The sequence below is a fragment of the Fukomys damarensis genome, unplaced genomic scaffold, assembly GCF_012274545.1.
Source record: "Fukomys damarensis isolate Sample0158 unplaced genomic scaffold, DMR_v1.0_HiC HiC_scaffold_1, whole genome shotgun sequence".
NCBI lineage: Eukaryota > Metazoa > Chordata > Mammalia > Rodentia > Bathyergidae > Fukomys > Fukomys damarensis.
Genome location: NW_022900913.1, coordinates 28,679,570 through 28,696,603, shown reverse-complemented (window position 1 = coordinate 28,696,603; position 17,034 = coordinate 28,679,570). Strand labels below are relative to the sequence as shown.

Genomic DNA, 17,034 nt, shown 5'->3' with positions numbered 1-17,034 from the left:
TTTTTGAGACAGGGTCTTGCTTCATAGTTGAGACTGACATGGAACTCACTATGTAGCCCAGGCTGGTCTCGAACTCACAGCGATCCTCCTACCTCAGCCTCCTGAGTGCTGCGATTACACGCAGGTGCTACCATGCCCAGCACTTTCTTTAGAAATTTAAAGAATAGGATGTAAATAATTAACTCACAGCGAAAGAAAACCAAATGGCAAATAAATACAGGAAAAGGGTCTCAAATTCACTAGTATTAACCAGGAATATACAAAATAAAACATGATATAATTTCAGTGACCAGACTAATTAACATAAAAATATAGAAATGTAAAATGAAATACCAACTTAGTGAGTAGATGGACAACTTTTAGTAAAGTAAATGCATGTATACATCTAAAGAAACTCTAAGTTCTTTCATTATATGATGTGTTTAATTAAGTCAAAAATAATTTCATATGTATGTATTAAGAAGTGCTGAGTGAAAAAAGTTGTAAACATATCACTGTAATTTATGTAAATTTTAAAAACAAAATAATCCTATTCAAATTTACATTGTTAAATATATAAGTAAGAGGTAAACATACTTATGATTCTGGTCACTAATGTAAGGGAAGATTGGAGACAGAACAACAGAATCAGGAGGTGGGGGGAAACAAAGTGGAACTCACATTTTTAGACAGTATTTACTTTGCTAATTATTGTGTTTTAAACATATGGATATTTGGCTATAACTGAATAAATAAAAACTATTCTTATTTCGCTTGAGCTCCTACTGAGAGAAAATTACAGATCTTAGAAAAATTTTAAGTGTAAATGGAAGTTATACAACCAAAAGTATTCCTTAGCTAAGTGTTACCCATCAGGGAAGGCTTATACTCAGTGGCTATATAAATTCCAGGTTAACTACATGTTATATTCATTTTCATACTCAGTATCTTCTTTGAATCTTACCACCTGGTATAGCAGGTCTGTTAAGTATTAGCATCCTCATTTTAGCTGGAGAGAAACCCAAAGAGATTAAAATGATTTGGATGTTTGGATTACTTGTAGATATGAGTCAGAATAAGAAATGAAGTCTCCTAAAACCACGTCTAACACTTTACAAGAATTCAAATCCTAGTCAGGAACCCATAAACAAGAACTTCATATTGTAAGAATGACAGAGACAAGAATATAGTTGTTTTCATCTATTAAAGTATAAGGTTATAGAACTTCAAAAACATTTCCTTACTTTCTTATTTGAGTCATCTTCTGAATTAGAGTCCTTCTCTGAAGACGGTAAGTGTACTACACACTGAATAAGTTGTAAAACCAGTGCTGTAACCATCTGAATATACATAGGTTCTCCATCCATGTCACTACTATTTAACCTTTAAGGAAGAAAAAACAATTTAAATTACATGAATTTTGAAGAAAATCCCATTTTACATGTCAACTATCATTAAAGTTTCATGATGCTCTCTTTCTCAACATTTTTAGGCATTACCTTTGGTGCTCATAATAGCATTCTTATGTCTATTCTTTTTTTTTCTTTTTGGAACTGGGAATTGAACTCAGGACCTTGTGCTTGCGAGGCAGGCAGCAGAAAAACTGAGCTAAATCCCCGGCCCCTTACGTCTATTTTTAATAAGTTAGAAAAATAACAAGTAAAATACTATGCATGCTCAGTTAATTAAAATAGAGGAAAATACTACATCGTATTTTATATAAATTTCTACATTTTATCTTCATTGCAGATGAAATTTGTAATGACCTGAATCAGAGCAATTTTTAAAATGATAAGTCAGTTCTAAATACCTACATATTCTAGTATTTATCTAGTGAGTGAAGCAGTCATCTGATATTAAAGTCTGCTACACAGTCAACTCTTGATCATCTGTGTTCAAAGTATGAGGTTGGTGGCACTGATTATGAAAATTCAATTTGAAAGTGTTTTGTTCTACTGATAACGCAAAACATAAGAATTCTTTTTATATTCATAGTTTTTCCTCAGATTTAAAACGTTTTCCCCCCCAGGTTTAAAACTTACCAGAGAAATTAGCTCCAAAATAATTAAGATATAAATGATTTTATAAAAGACAGCCTTCAAAGAAATATGAAATAATTCTACATGCCAGGTCAAAACATTTTATCATTCAGGAATAATTATGACAATGATAATTACCTATGATAACAAACATAATAATGCTGACCATAGCAGTGGATAACACTTCTTACTTATAGTGTGTTCAGTGATTAAAGAGCATTTAAGTCCCAAGTCTATTCTCTATACTGTTAAGAGTAATATTTCAGCTCTTTCTAAAATAATATTTCATGGATTTGCATATTGAAAGGATTAAATCCATGTTCCTAAATTCATCATAATTCATAAAATCCTCTTTGCCTGGCCTGACTCTTTTGACCCTTATATCCTATTGCTTTTCTTGTAGATCAGAGATGATTTTGCCCTTTGCTGCCTGGAGATAATTTTACTGTTGCCACTGAAAGGTGGGGGATTTCTACAGCATCTAGGGGGTGTGGTATAGATGCTAAGCATCCTACAGTTCTGTACAGCAAACCATTATCTGTCTCAAAATGTCAACGATGCCCAAACCAAAAAACCTTGCCATAGATCTTGATATTTTAAGATCAATGAACTTTAAAAAATCCCATAAATATATTATTCTATAAACTACTTTACATGTTGTTTTAACCAAATTAGTTTTTAATTAAAATAAATCATATAGAAATGATGAAAAATAAATATGAGTTACAATACAATGGAGCTCTTCATTATTATTGACTTTTACTATAGTTACCTGAAATTCCTTAAACTCCTCTTGCTGGTTGGTAATCTTGCAAGTGAAGTAAATATTTCTTCCAAAATTAATTGCCTATGTTTTTCATATCTTGAGAATACCTATTTAGTAATTAAAAGATTCCAAATTAAACTTACAACAGAAAACAAAACAAAAATTGTAAGTCACATATAATGAAAATATTATCTACTGTTTAGAATGAAAATGTTTTTAACATTTTAAATAGTAATGGCAAGATAATTGGATCAAATTTTGTTATTAATTTCAATATTCCTACAGAAGTCAGAGTATACAGTTTCACCTCTTAAGAGTATACTGTTTCATTTCATTAGTTATAGTTTCAGTAATGCTTTGGCAATGAAAGACCAATTAGATGATTTTAAACAATTCTGATTTAATTATAAATATTGAGACATAATTAATTGTAATGTTTAAAAATATTAAGTGTTTTTGATGAAAACAGAATAACCCAATAAATTTATGAAACAGAAAAATGAATCCTCTGTTCATAAAATCCAGTAAAATACATTAAGATAGTCCTTTCAGTGAAATTAATTTGCTGTGAAGCAGGAAATCTGCATTAAGTTTTAGTAGTTTGGATTAAATGACATCAGCATTATTTTGTTTGTGGGTTACTGAAATTATAAATTGGTTATACTCACTGCAGTGACTAACTTAATGGCACATAACTGTAGTTCACTGACATTTTCCACAAAAAATGGTGTTATTCCCATTGATGAAACCTGAAATAAAAAGTAATTAGTATATAACCTTTACTTGATGTCAGTAAGTCTATCTTACTAAATACCAACACATTCATAAACTTACTAGAAAAACCACAGGGGGCATTTATTTTCTGCCTAGTCAGCATCCATTTCCTTCCTGTTCATCCCCTAAGCACACTAGCACATATATTAGGTACCTTGCATCAGAGCTGCCATTTCTCTAACCTCAATCTTTTAGATTAATAATTGCCACAGGAATATAAAGAAAAATCACTTCATTTTTTTGGATAAAAATATCTTGAGGGCTGGGGAGATAGCTCAATGACACTACACTTGCCTGGCAAGTGCAAGGTCCTGAGCTCAATCCCTGGTAACGGAAAAAACAAAAAACAAAAACCAACTTAATATATTGTAAAGGGAATAATTTTAAAAAGAATTTATACATTTTGGAGTTTATATTGTACTTATATAACTTCTTCCCAAAATATTTGTTTTTAAAATTTCTCTGAACTTTTACTTCTTCAGTTCACATATAACATATTCTCACTTGAAAGAACTAACATAGTGCTGGTACTATTACTGAGTTAACAATCACACATTCTTTTCATAGATCATTTTGTCTAAAAATTTATAAAATGTTTCAAAAACTTACCTGAAGAATTGTTGTATCTGTGAGAAGTTGTATCTCTAGTAATTCTGACAAGCTGCTAACAATGTCACAAACTTTGTTATAAAGCATTACTATTACTCTCTGCTTATGAGTAGAACATTTAGCCCGCTTGGCCTTTGAACTTAATAAGCCTCCTGAAAGAAAATTTAAGATAGGAAAATATTAACCTTTAATATTTTTTCCATAGAGAGTACTACAACTTTTCTGAATTAAGAGAACAAAAAAAATTTTGTTTGATACATAGAAAAATAATCCAGCAAAGTTGTTTATTAAGAGAAAATTATTCTCTAAGGATAAATTAATAGAAACATTCTTATGAAAGATAACCTGTAGAATATCTCAGTGGTTATTAAATTCTTAAATTCAAAGTACTACTTTATCTTGAATCTTGTTTTCCACTGGGCCAGTATATTAATATTTCCCTTTAAAGAAAACTTGGCATTATTATACGATAAATAATCAAATTTATTTTTCACATGAACTACTTTACTGCTTTTAGTAAAAGTTAAGAATGAAAGTGTCTTGAATTAATCCATCTTGCAAAGACTATTTTGGGTAAAATTAAAGAGAATTAGAAATGGAACATGAAACTGATGTCTGAGATTTTCTCTAACTAGTACAAGTAACTTCAATGATACATAAATACATGTTGATATCCCTAATGATCAAAATGCTTGGAAACGTTTCAGATTTGAAAGTTTTTCAGATTTTAGAATATTTGCAACAGTTCAGAATCCGTAGTCCCAAAATCTGAAAAGTTCCAAGTCTAAAATTTTTTTGCATGCCATGCTGATACTCAAAAAATTTCAGATTTCAGAGTAATTTGGGTTTTTAGAGATGTTCAATCTGAGATGCTAAAGAAATTACAATCAAACAAGAATGATATTAACTAAGAGTTCTATATTTTCGTCAAATGCAAAATCAGTGTTCATTGCAATTTATATAATCTAATAGTCCTTGGTGCCATTTATAATCATGTATTATTACTCATCTAAAGGGAAAAACTTACAATAGATAATTTTGATATTATAATAAAAACTTCCAATATAAATGGGCAAACTAACCTCCATGTGGATCTAATCTGTAAACAGGATCATACTGAGGATAGAGTGTATTCTGCAAATGAAACTTAGTGTACTGTATAACTCTTTCAATTACATCTTCAATGTATACAGCTTTTGGCATGTTAGGGGATGTCATAATGTTGATAGTTGTAAGACAGGCATCTGCTGACTTCGTAACTCTCTCCATAATAAGGTCTCTCCATAATCTTTCTTCTTCTTCAGTATCGTTATTCTATAAAACAGCACATCATTAATGAAATGAAGGTGAACACATGCATAGGTCTGCAATATCAACAAAAATGATATACTTGATTTTTACTGGTGGAAAAGTTTTGGGGTGTGTAGTCTGAAAGGATATCCAAACCAAAGTACAATACTGACATTCCTTTAAGTAAGATTTTTGTTTTAATATTTTCAAGTATGATATAATTCCCAATTTCACCCCTGGATGATACTCCAGTGACAAAATTATCTTTTGTGTACTTTATCCAGATTTAAGATTTTAGCTTAAGACTACCGTATGTTAGTTTTTTATCTTTGGTATAAACTCAGCAGAAAGGAAAAATAAACAACAAAAAGTTGAATTTTTATTTAGATATAGTAACGTTATTGAGTCAATTATCTGTAATTATCTGTTGTTCAACAGCACTATATTTTCCAATAGGTTAAAAAGTAGAGATATAAATGGGGCTGGTGGCATAGCTCAGTGGTAATGTGTGTGCTTAGCATGCATGAAGCTCTGGGTCCAATCCCTGGACAAAAATCAGAGATAAGCAGACTACTGAGGAAATTATTTTGTAAAATGGATAATGAAAAACAGACAGAAGGCTTCATTTAATTTTGTACTTTAGCAACTTAACATTACTATTGAGATGGAGTGCTTTTAAGCTTACTGATTAAAAACAAAATCATTTATTATGAAATGCAAACTTTATATTTTAGATTACTTTTAAGCTTCCTGAATACTAGGCATATGCTCTACCACTGAACTACACCCCCAGAGCCAGAATTCTAGATTGTTTTTCTTTTTTGTGTAGCTCAGTGCTTGTCTACTGTGTGCAGCCCCAGGTTCAATCCCCAGCATCATAACACACAAAACAAAGCAAACAAAAAAACTAGTTAAAGACTACTTAAAATAGAAGTATTTTTAATAATTCTGAGAATGACCACTTGAGACGTCTTTCTACATATTTTATTTTATGTGACATCACTTAGCAATTCTAGGGCTTGTGCAAACACCAAAAACAATTACCTAATAAGATAATATCCAGTGCATGTATTGATAATAGACACACACGCACACACACACACACACACACACACACACAGCCCAAAAGTGTTAAAAGCAGGACAGGAGTACAGATTTTTTGTGTTGGTATTTTTCACAACATCATCCTTTAGTAATGAGGCTATCACCCTGAAACCTCTTCAGTGCTAGAGACTAAGTCCAGGGTCTTGTACACCCTAGGCAAGTGTTCTATCACTGAACTACACTCCCCATCCTCAACCCAGAGCTTTGAAATATATAAGGCACACATTTTACCACTGAGTTCCATCACTCACCCCCAGACTTTTAAAAATAAAGAAAATTCATTAGCTTACAACTACCCCATTCTCAATTCTTACATTAAATGCCCATAAGCATCAGTATTCATATTCATTCATGTTATAAGTATCAAGATCAATTTGAATGCACATGTGATTTATAAAGTGTGCTGCTACATGAATAGGAAGGCAGATCCTAGAAAATTTACTCAAGGGCCAAGAACTTAGCTCAGTGGTGCTGCTGCCTGCCTTTCAAGCACAAGGATCCAAGTTCAATCTCCAGTACCAAAAAAGAAAAATATTTACTCACTTTATAAACCCTTGAACCACACTGCAATTGCTTTTAATATAAACATATTAAAATGCAGTTAACAGTTGCAGTTAACATTTATTAATTATAGTGTATCACACACTGTTCTAAGTATTTTACATGAATGAGTCCATTCTTTGAGCTAGGTATAAAAATGGCACATATAAGGATCAACGCTTTAGTATACACCAAAAAAATTAACATAAGGTTTCTAATTTTTTCTATAGAGGTGGTCAATATGAACAATTACTACCTAACATTATCTCACAAATGAAAGCAAATTTAAAACCCATTCAAACAGGGAAAATCATAGGTTAAACTGAATACATTTATATTTGTTTTCTTACTTCATGGCATGACTGTCAATGGAAAATGTGTATTCATTTTGAATTACTAGAAGTAAAATTTTATTAACAATGCTAATGAATGTAACAATTTGTAATAAGCTCAAATTAATGAAATATGGAATTTTCCCTATAAGTCAAAGTTTCTTATGAAAAAAATGTATATTCTAACAACATTTAGGGAAAAGTTAACAATATAGATCTTAGACTTACATGATTTAACAAAGTAGAAAGCTTTGACCCATCCTGAATATTCTTCTCCAAGATATTTAGGACTTTCACAGTTTTGTCAGTTGAAAGCTAAAACAGGAAAATAAATTTTATTAATCCCTGAGAAAAGTTATGAATTATTCAATAATCTGGACCTTTATTATCTTTGGGCTATGGAAGAGAAAACATTATCACCTCCTTAAAGAATGTGAAAAAAAGCTTTTCTACTTAGAATCACAAGCAAGACCTGAGTCTGAAAGACAGATGAATCAATACAGGGTGAGCACATATACTGTACATGTTTCTAGTCAACAGAAGGTAAGAGATTATAGTTTATTATGACTCCAGCACCTGTCTCTCTTTTTTTTTGTGGTACTGGGGATCAAACTCAGGACGGTGCACTTGCAAGGCATGGTACCACTGAGCTAAATCCCCAGCCACAGGCCCTCTCCTCTTATGGCAGTGGCTGAAAAAAAAATTACACGTATGTACATACTGAAGATTTAATTATCACATGGTTTCACACTACAGTTACTCATCAGGCCTCTAGAATCCAAGGCAGTATTTTGAAGGATAAGATCTATGAATGTGAAATAATATTGTTCAATTTATTAGAGATTATCTTAAACTTTAATATCTTATGTTTAATTTCTTACAAGGGGCATTTTCTCTATTTAAAAAATTAGTCCATTTGAAGGTCTTGTCAGGAGGTAACTGTTACTTATATTCTCTTAGTTGAAAAGTATTTCTTTTAGGTTCCTAGCATGTTGCTAGGACATCCAACCAAGTCAACTAGAAGAGCCAAACAGCTATGTAGTTGAGACTGACCTAGAACTCACTATGTAGCCCAGGCTGGTCTCGAACTCACAGAGATCCTCCTGCCTCAGCCTCCCGAGTGCTGGGATTACAGGCATGCGCCACCACGCCTGGCAAAACAGGCTCTTCTGATATTAAGTCCAGTTTGATTAATCATACTGGAGTACAGAAGTAAGTCCTCTCAAATATGACTTTAGATCATCTTACAACAGATTAAAGCTACTGAGACTTTTGACAAAACTTCCACACTCTGACAATTTTTATCATATTTGCAATAGAAATATTAGTTGCCTGTAATTATAGAACATATAAACTATCTAAGATTGGCAATGGCACTTTGGAAAACTCATAGATTCCCATATATATAAGTCAACATATCCCACAGTGATATCAATATGAACTAATATTATATTAATTCTTGGTTAAATAGATGTATGACTGGCTTTAAAAATTAAACTCATGATATATTCTCTACTTGGAATATAGGCAATATTTAATTAAATAACAAAATGCACATATCTGTTAATCCCAGAATTCTGGGAGGCTTTTGCAGTATGGTTACAGATTTGAGCCCAGCCTGGAAAACTTAGTGAGACTATATCAATAAACAAACAGCTGCAGATGCAAGTCAGTGGAAAGGCCCTGGATTAAATTCTCAGTATCAAAGACTAAGTAAAACAAAACTAAATGAAAACACCAACAGACAAACAAAAATAAGTAATTATAATTTAAATTTGTAAAAATATCAAAATATTTTCCAGCTACTTTAAAATTGAAAAACAAGCTAGTTTAGAATCAACTCCATAAATCAACATAATCTTTTATTAATTCCTTTACTACTCCTGAAGGATAAATCATTATCTGTACTCTATATATCAGGAAACTTAAGATTCAGTAGAAGAGGATACTTTATGAGAAGAGGGGAATTCTCTTGAAACTGTGTTTGTATAACAACCATACATTAACGGATGAGTGTTGGCTAATAAAGATTATTAAAGGCAAATCTTTTTTTTTTTTTCCTGGTACTTGGGACACTGTGCTTGTGAGGCAGGCAGCAGAACCACTGAGCTAAATTCCCAGCCCAAAGGCAACTCTTGATGCTGCCAAAGTTGTTTGAAATTATCACTGAACACTTACATGGCATTTCATTAGTGCAATGAGACTTTTTTAGTAACAGGGAGCTCAGAGCAAATAAAGTTCATGAAAGCCTATACAATGAGGCTATAGGTCTAATAATTTAAAAATTGCAACATTTTATAGCTTGGGAAATAATGTGTTGAAACTCTACCTTTACAACACTGTTTTACAACCCTCATGAATAAAATTATGTGAAAGAAGAATTTAAACAAATTATATATTTCTACATTTAATAATCTAAGTATGTGGGAAACTGAAAATTTTGTGCAACAAAAAACAAAAAACAAAACCCAACGCCCATGCTTCTTACAATATAGTAATGACTTTTTTTTCCGCTACCAGGGATAGAACTTGGGCCGGCCCTTGCGCTTGGAAGGCAGGCAGTGAAACCACTGAGCTAAATCCTGGCCCTAGTAATATGATTTGTTTTTTAGAATAAGCTGCAGAAAATTGCTTTTACTCAACTTAATTCAAAATAACTCAAATAATTTATTTAGATTCTCAGAAGACATTTTTTTCATTATTATATAAGCTTCATAATTTATCCTGAAACTTAAAACTAATTTTATGTCACTTACTAGGGACTTTACATGTCACTTTACTGAGTGTTATGCCATGTGCCTAGATGCCCCCCTCAAAATCCTTATGCAATCGTAGGTGGGCTTTTCAGAGGCTGCTGGATCAATCGAGAGTGTGTGATACTGGGATTAATTGTCTGATGCTGGGATCAATGGTGTGTGATAACTAAATTAATCCACTGATTAGTTTGGCATAGTTTTGGATGTAGATAATCAGAAGGCCCATCTTGGGTGTGAGTGTTACTTGTCCTAAGGGTGTGTAACCTCGATAGAATACAAGGGACAGAAAGAGGGATGTTGTGGTGGCTTGGTGCTTGATGCTTTTGCTGCTTTCTGCCTTCTATGTCATAAATTGTCTCCTTTGCCATGCCACCCTTCCTTGGAGCCAGCTGATTATGGAATGAAACCTCTACAAACTGTGAGCCAAAATTAACTTTGCTTCTTTAACTTATTGGGTATTTTGTCTCAGCAATGAGATAAGTAACTAAGATATTGAGATACCTTATCCATTATACCCATTGCTTTAATTTTAGCGGATTCACTGCCAAGTTCATTAAGCTGATGTTTTCCTAAGAGCAGCTCCTGAGGAATTTCATCATCATCTCCTGAAAAACCAAGCAAAAACGTAAGTTTAGGTAAAGGAAATAGTTCAAAATGGTAAGCTTACCTTTCAAATAAAAATTTTGGTCACACAAAGATATACACAAACTAAAGTAACTTAAGGGGTCGCTATAAACCTCAAGCAAACTGAATGAAAGAGCCTAAGTATGAAATCAAGAATTCTAACTAAAATGGGAAGATGTTGTTATCTTGTCTTTACTACTGTAGTAGATACACTGTTGATCCTTCTCAACCTTGCTTTCTGGCCCTGGAGGCTGACCTATATGAACTACAACAGACTCCTCTCCCCTGTGGCTTCTGTTTGGGGCCGGTAACGTGTCCTGTTAGAAGATCAGAGAGGAGAGTGAGGCCAGGCTATTTATATACCCAACTGTTTCCTTACAAGGTCTTCTCAGACTGGCTCTGTCCAAAAAGTACTACTTCTTTCAAGGCAGCCTAGTTCACAATTTTTTTTCCTGCTGAGTAAGTTCTGATGATTTTTTTTTTTTGTGCATGTGTGTGTGGGTATACCTATACTTAATTGTGGGTTCTGGCACTATTTCACCCTCATTTTTGTAATTACTCTATTTAGAAATAACATCTTAAAGTATCCTAATTTGAGAGTGACTTTGTTTTCCTTTGAGGACCTTAAACAATGCAGAAGGCAATTTCTCAGCCCAGAGATGGAAAGTTTTAAAAAGAGAAAATAATTGAGAAAAAGTTATATACTTAGGTAAGTAACCCTCAGAAAGCAAAAAGTTTTTTAAAATAAAGAGCAATGTATCTCTTAAGGTATTCTCAAATGGAGAGAATTATATCAGAATTAACACATCATATGGCTTTCATATGGCATAAGATTGAGAGTAGCTCTACATTTGTAAGCAGTGCTTTTACAAACATGTAATATATATATATAGTCTTTATATATTATTGTAAAAGTAATATAGGAATATAACATTAATTGCTAGTTGGTTACGTTTACTTTATGTCCACATTGGATTTTTTATTCCTAAACACCAGGTGTTGGAGTCTTATTTATCTTTACATCTCTAGCACTTAACATACTACTGGCATTAGTTAAGTATTCAATAAATATTGAACTTATAATAAATGAACAGATGCCTATTTCTGCATCTTTGCTATTCATTATCTAGGTCCTATTTAAGCCTTACCTATAAATGATTTCATTAATTATGCCATCTATTGTGGCAGCTGAACTCTCAAGATTCTTTTTGTTTTTTGGTACTGGGGATCAAACTCAAGACCTTGTGGCTTGTGAGGCAGGCGGCAGCACCACTGAGCTAAATCCCTGGCCCCTCTCAGGATTCTTAAGATATTATCAAGGCTGAACTATTTTAGCATCTGACTTTCTGTACAAAAGTTTTAAAACATGGACTTGAAAACATGGACAAGGTATAAATCCACAACTACACTTCAAGTTTCTTGATTGCAAGGATCATATCTCTCTTTTCCTGGACAGTAACTGACAAAATCTAGACACCTATCTAGGGATACATAAATATTTTAAATTGATTTTACCAAATGCAGTAAAATCCATATCTTCTAAATTATCCAAAATATTTTCTATTGAGGCTGTGAATCTCTTGAAAGTTGAGGAGTCCATCATTTCTGCAAGAGAAAAAAATAATGATGGTCATATTCCATGTAGTTAAGTGAAGGTGAATTCTATAAAGACAAATTAAAATGTTACCTTCAGGTGTTAGTTTTGGTTCATAAGCTTTCCTTTTCTTCTGCTTTTCTTTTTTCTTCATTTTTCTAGCAACTAAAATAAATAAATAGACATGCTGAAATGCAGTGACAATTTAAACTATTTTCATTTTTGTTCCTGAATATTAATTAAATACTTAATAATGAGCACAAATCCAAACTACATACTTTTGTCTTAATTAAAATTCTGGAGTTGTTGATTAACTCATAACAAGATATAAAATATACTTCCAAGTTAAACCCTACATTTAAATCAGTTTATGTAAAAAAATCCGTTGACACTGATGAATTACCCTCACTAAGGCTGGGAGGAGGAGAATAATCTTCCATGTCAGAATCTGATGGACTTCGGTTTCGATAACGACCACCACCTGAGCTCCTTCTTCCTTCATGAGAGTGGCCACTCCTCCTATGATCCCCAGAGCTTCTTCTGTCTCGCTCTTCATACTCCCAAGCTTTATCATCATCTTTTTTATGTCGTTTCCTAGAGGCTAGAAGCAAATCCCCATGACAAATAATTTACCTTATTTAAAAAGGCTACTAAAACTTAACTTTACAAATGAACCAGATGGGCTCAGGGGAAATTTTCATTATGTGTGTCTAGGAAATTCTGTGTCATTTTGCCTATCCAGAAATTTAAATTATGATATAGAATGAGTATCAATAAATTCAGCATGATTTATCAAGAGCTAAGGATTTTTACATGAACTCAGTTTGCTAATTAACAAATAGAAGGTTCTGGGAGTTAAACCACACTGCATATTTTAATCAAAGTTATTCAGAACATTGGTAAAAATTATAGGTAAGCTTCATGATTAATTACTGCTAGTAAAACAATTTTAAGATTCAGATAAAAAGAGAACCACTTTAAAGCATTTAGATTACTGATGGGGAGCAGAGTTTGGGGGAAAAAGGTCAATTTTTGAGAAAGTGTTACAGAATATGGGCAATCAAGCATGTCATCAAATTAATAGCTAAATTATTACCCAAAACTTAGTAATAAATTCCACAGACTCTAAAGACCTAACATCACAATCCCATAGATATAGAACAAACCAGCATTGTTGTAAATACTAATATGTTGAGTTTGGTTCTCTACCAACAGGCTTATTAAACCCAGTAAGAAGTTTCTAAGCTCATGAATGCTATAGAAGCATGTTTATGTATGTTACCTTCAATATTTTCCCTACCCTCAGAGCAGTTTAAACATTCTGCTAAAATCACCAATACTGACTGAAGACTCTAGGTGGATGTGGCAAAATTATTTTGTTTAACACACTCTTATCAACTGGAAGTAGCTGCCTAAAGCATTAAGCTGAAAATCATTGAGTCCCCCAAAAGCATCACAGTGCAGCAAGAAAGACTGATTAAAAATTTCTGCAGTGAGAGCTGGAGGGCAGTGTAAGGGACAAATACTTACCATACCTGCTCTAGGATGCAAAGTACCACCAAGTTAAAACCAGGTTGAAAATGGATGTGTCCCAACTTGAGATCATATACTGGTTATTACAGTAACCACCTGCTGCTGACAGCAATATACTTTCTATTCTGTTTTTTTTTTTTTTTTAATTCTCTTGCTTTCCTTTTACTGGCTTCTTTTCTGAATCCCTAACTGCAGTCAATATACAAATACTTAAGACAAATTGCCTGAGTTCCCTATTTGTCTAGATTTAAGGATGTCAATCTCTTATAGACCCATGCACACAGGTATCTACACTTATGTTAGTGTCCTTGTGTGGATTATATGTCTATACCCTGGCTAAACTTACCCTTACATGCAGAACTAAATATTCCCATTAAAAATCTAATTTAAGCTAAATCCAAGTTTCTAGTTCTGAACCATTCTATTCAGTCCTTTGGATAATATGGCAGGAAAAAGTAATTCTGTTCCTGTTTCTTTGTGTTCACAGATCTGACACAGCAAGAGGACCTATATAAGGACAAATAGTGGATATATTCAAATCTTCAATGATTTTCTTCATGACACAGAAACATGGTTATAAAGTATGTCAGGAGAGGGCAGATTTTCTATCTTTTTATGAGTAGGGTATGCTCTCGAATATGTGGTTTTATGCTTATGAACCAAAACTAATGCGATCTACTTTGGTTCTCTGCATTTTAATTAATTTCAGAAGCTGTTTATTTCCAGCATTCAATTCTATGTGTAGGAAATGCTAGAAAAATCTTGTACTCATTAGCAATTACTTACAATATACTATATTGGTGATAACTGCTTATAGGCCTTATAGATTTTTATTTTACATTCATCAAAGTTTAGGCAGTCTAGATAAAAATGGGGTAAAAAAACCCACAACTTTTATGATACACCATTGCATTGCAATTACCAGGATCCTAACTCATTTTGGACAGCTTTGCTCTTTCTCCATTTTCCTAATTACTCTGGAAAAAGAGAAGGGGAAGGGGATCAACTGAGAGATACACAAATATGACATGGGCATTCTTTACTTTCCCTTTCCAAATTTCACCTACACCTCTCTGGGTTACTTTATCTCCCCTCTCCATCTTTCTCAGGGCACCCAGGGACCTTGTATTTGTGTTATGGTTCTCCAAGTCTGTGTGGTCCAACTTTCAAAGTCACTTCTCAGTCCTTTTCTTTAGCCTTCAATAAAACTCTTTCCTTAGTATTAGTTTTTAGGAAGTTAATTTGGTTAAACTATAGTAAATTCTTCAAAGTTTATCTCTCTTAAAGCAGCACAGCACTTAAAACTTTTGTTCTCATACTACTTTTACATCATATATTGTTACTATATTTTCACTACTGCTTTTGTTAATTACAATTTGGTTGTTGATGTCAACTACCAATTGGACATCTTTCACCACTCCCATCAGTAGTCCCTTTTCTATAGTTACTTGCAAGGAAATAAGTCAAGAAAACCCAGGAAGCTACTCTGAGATTACCTTAAAAATCTAGAGAAAATTATTACTCTTAGTAGGACTGAGGCTCAGGTTCTCTAAATAAGAATAGCTTTCAAATACTTGGACATAAATATAACAGCATCCATGGGTTTAAGACGAAGCTATATGCTCCTATAAAAAGACACAACATTCCTCATAAACAGAAAGTAAAGTGTAGTAGTTGTATTAATGACAAACACGAGTCACATGAGGGCTCTAATTTCTCTTACTTTATACTTGTTGGACATTCCAGTTAACTATGAGCTAGCTTCAGATTTCACAACAATTTAGCAATGCAGGCAGCCACTATCAATCAATGGGAATTGAAGTGTAATTCAAAATAAAAAACTGCAATTAAGGGACTTAACAGCTGTTCTAGAAATGGTGATATATTAAAAGAAATGAGAGGGAGTGGAGAAGCATGTATATAAAATGCAGTTTCTGGGCCAACAAATTTCTTTTCTCTTTTCACCAGAACTAACCATTGTCCCCATATGACCAAAATGTGATTATAATTTTAAAAGTTAACTTCAGTCATTTTAATATGCTGTGTGTAAATACAACTTTACCATACAAGTTATAACAATCATACATAATTAAATGTCAGATTATCTTTGCTGTATATTTTATTTCAATTTAAAAACTGTTCAGATTTGTTCATTATTCAGAATCTATTGTTCATAGCTCGAGAGCTCACAATTTTAAAAAGATCAGAGTAAATGAACATTGGTTAAAAAGTTTGGAGGTGAAGAGCTTCCACAACAATATACACTTAAAAATTGCAGCATGCATCTGTCCTTCCTGCCCTTGCTTGTCACACCTCTATCTACGGACACTAGGTGGAAAAGGTAGAACACACTGGTGGTCTTCCCACTTCTTTTGGTCATAATGACTAATTCAGTTGGCACACAAGTGAAGATCTCCCATAGTCTGTTTCCACTGAATGCCGTTTAAGTCAAACAAGGTTGCTGACCCCTCTTGGCTAGGCTCAATTCTCTTGCTCCAGAAGAAGGAAGATAGGGATAAAAGAGAAGAACTTTTTCAGTGGACCAGTAGGAAGACAGGCGAGGTATAGCAAGTCTAGTGCAAAGACAGGTGATCACAGTGTTGTAGAGAGGTAGCTGTGTAGTGAAGAAGCCAGCTCTGGAAAACAGTGAAACAAGGGAGGAATTCCAGGACACAGCTGGGCAAAAAGGAGAAGCCAGGTCCAAACCACAAAGATAATCCACCATGTGGCTAATCCATTCACAATTTAGTGATAGTATGATTTTAAATATTTCTTCATCTGGCTATCTCCTACGTGTCCTTCAAGACTCAACTCAAGTGTCACCTCTTCCAGTAAGCATTCTCTGAACCCCCACTCTGACTTTGACGCCAATCCAATGTGTTCCCACAGCACCCTGGATTTATTATTACCACTGTACTGTAAATAACTTAGTTACATATTTCCCCCAATAAACTGAAGACTTTGAGATAGGGGTCACATCTTATTTGTATCTTCATTTTCAGTGCCTGGCATATATGAGAAGCTCAATAAATGTATGTTAAATACACACAGACACATACCTGTTTGTTTTTTTTTTAACACTAATTATAGCTTA

At 33.3% G+C, this 17,034-nt stretch overlaps 1 protein-coding gene across 2 annotated transcripts in view; it reads right to left on the bottom strand.

The window, feature by feature from the left end:
* Nipbl (NIPBL cohesin loading factor) overlaps positions 1-17,034 on the bottom strand; it is a 101,514-nt gene that overhangs the window by 43,845 nt on the left and 40,635 nt on the right. For both annotated transcript variants that reach the window (XM_010605480.1, XM_010605481.3), the window contains exons 11-20: positions 12,811-13,008; positions 12,501-12,572; positions 12,329-12,418; positions 10,691-10,794; positions 7,662-7,748; positions 5,250-5,481; positions 4,168-4,319; positions 3,453-3,533; positions 2,791-2,891; positions 1,224-1,362 (exon numbers count right to left, since the gene is read on the bottom strand). In XM_010605480.1, coding sequence (XP_010603782.1) covers positions 1,224-1,362; positions 2,791-2,891; positions 3,453-3,533; positions 4,168-4,319; positions 5,250-5,481; positions 7,662-7,748; positions 10,691-10,794; positions 12,329-12,418; positions 12,501-12,572; positions 12,811-13,008 — 1,256 coding nt within the window. The remainder of the gene's footprint in view (positions 1-1,223; positions 1,363-2,790; positions 2,892-3,452; positions 3,534-4,167; positions 4,320-5,249; positions 5,482-7,661; positions 7,749-10,690; positions 10,795-12,328; positions 12,419-12,500; positions 12,573-12,810; positions 13,009-17,034) is intronic.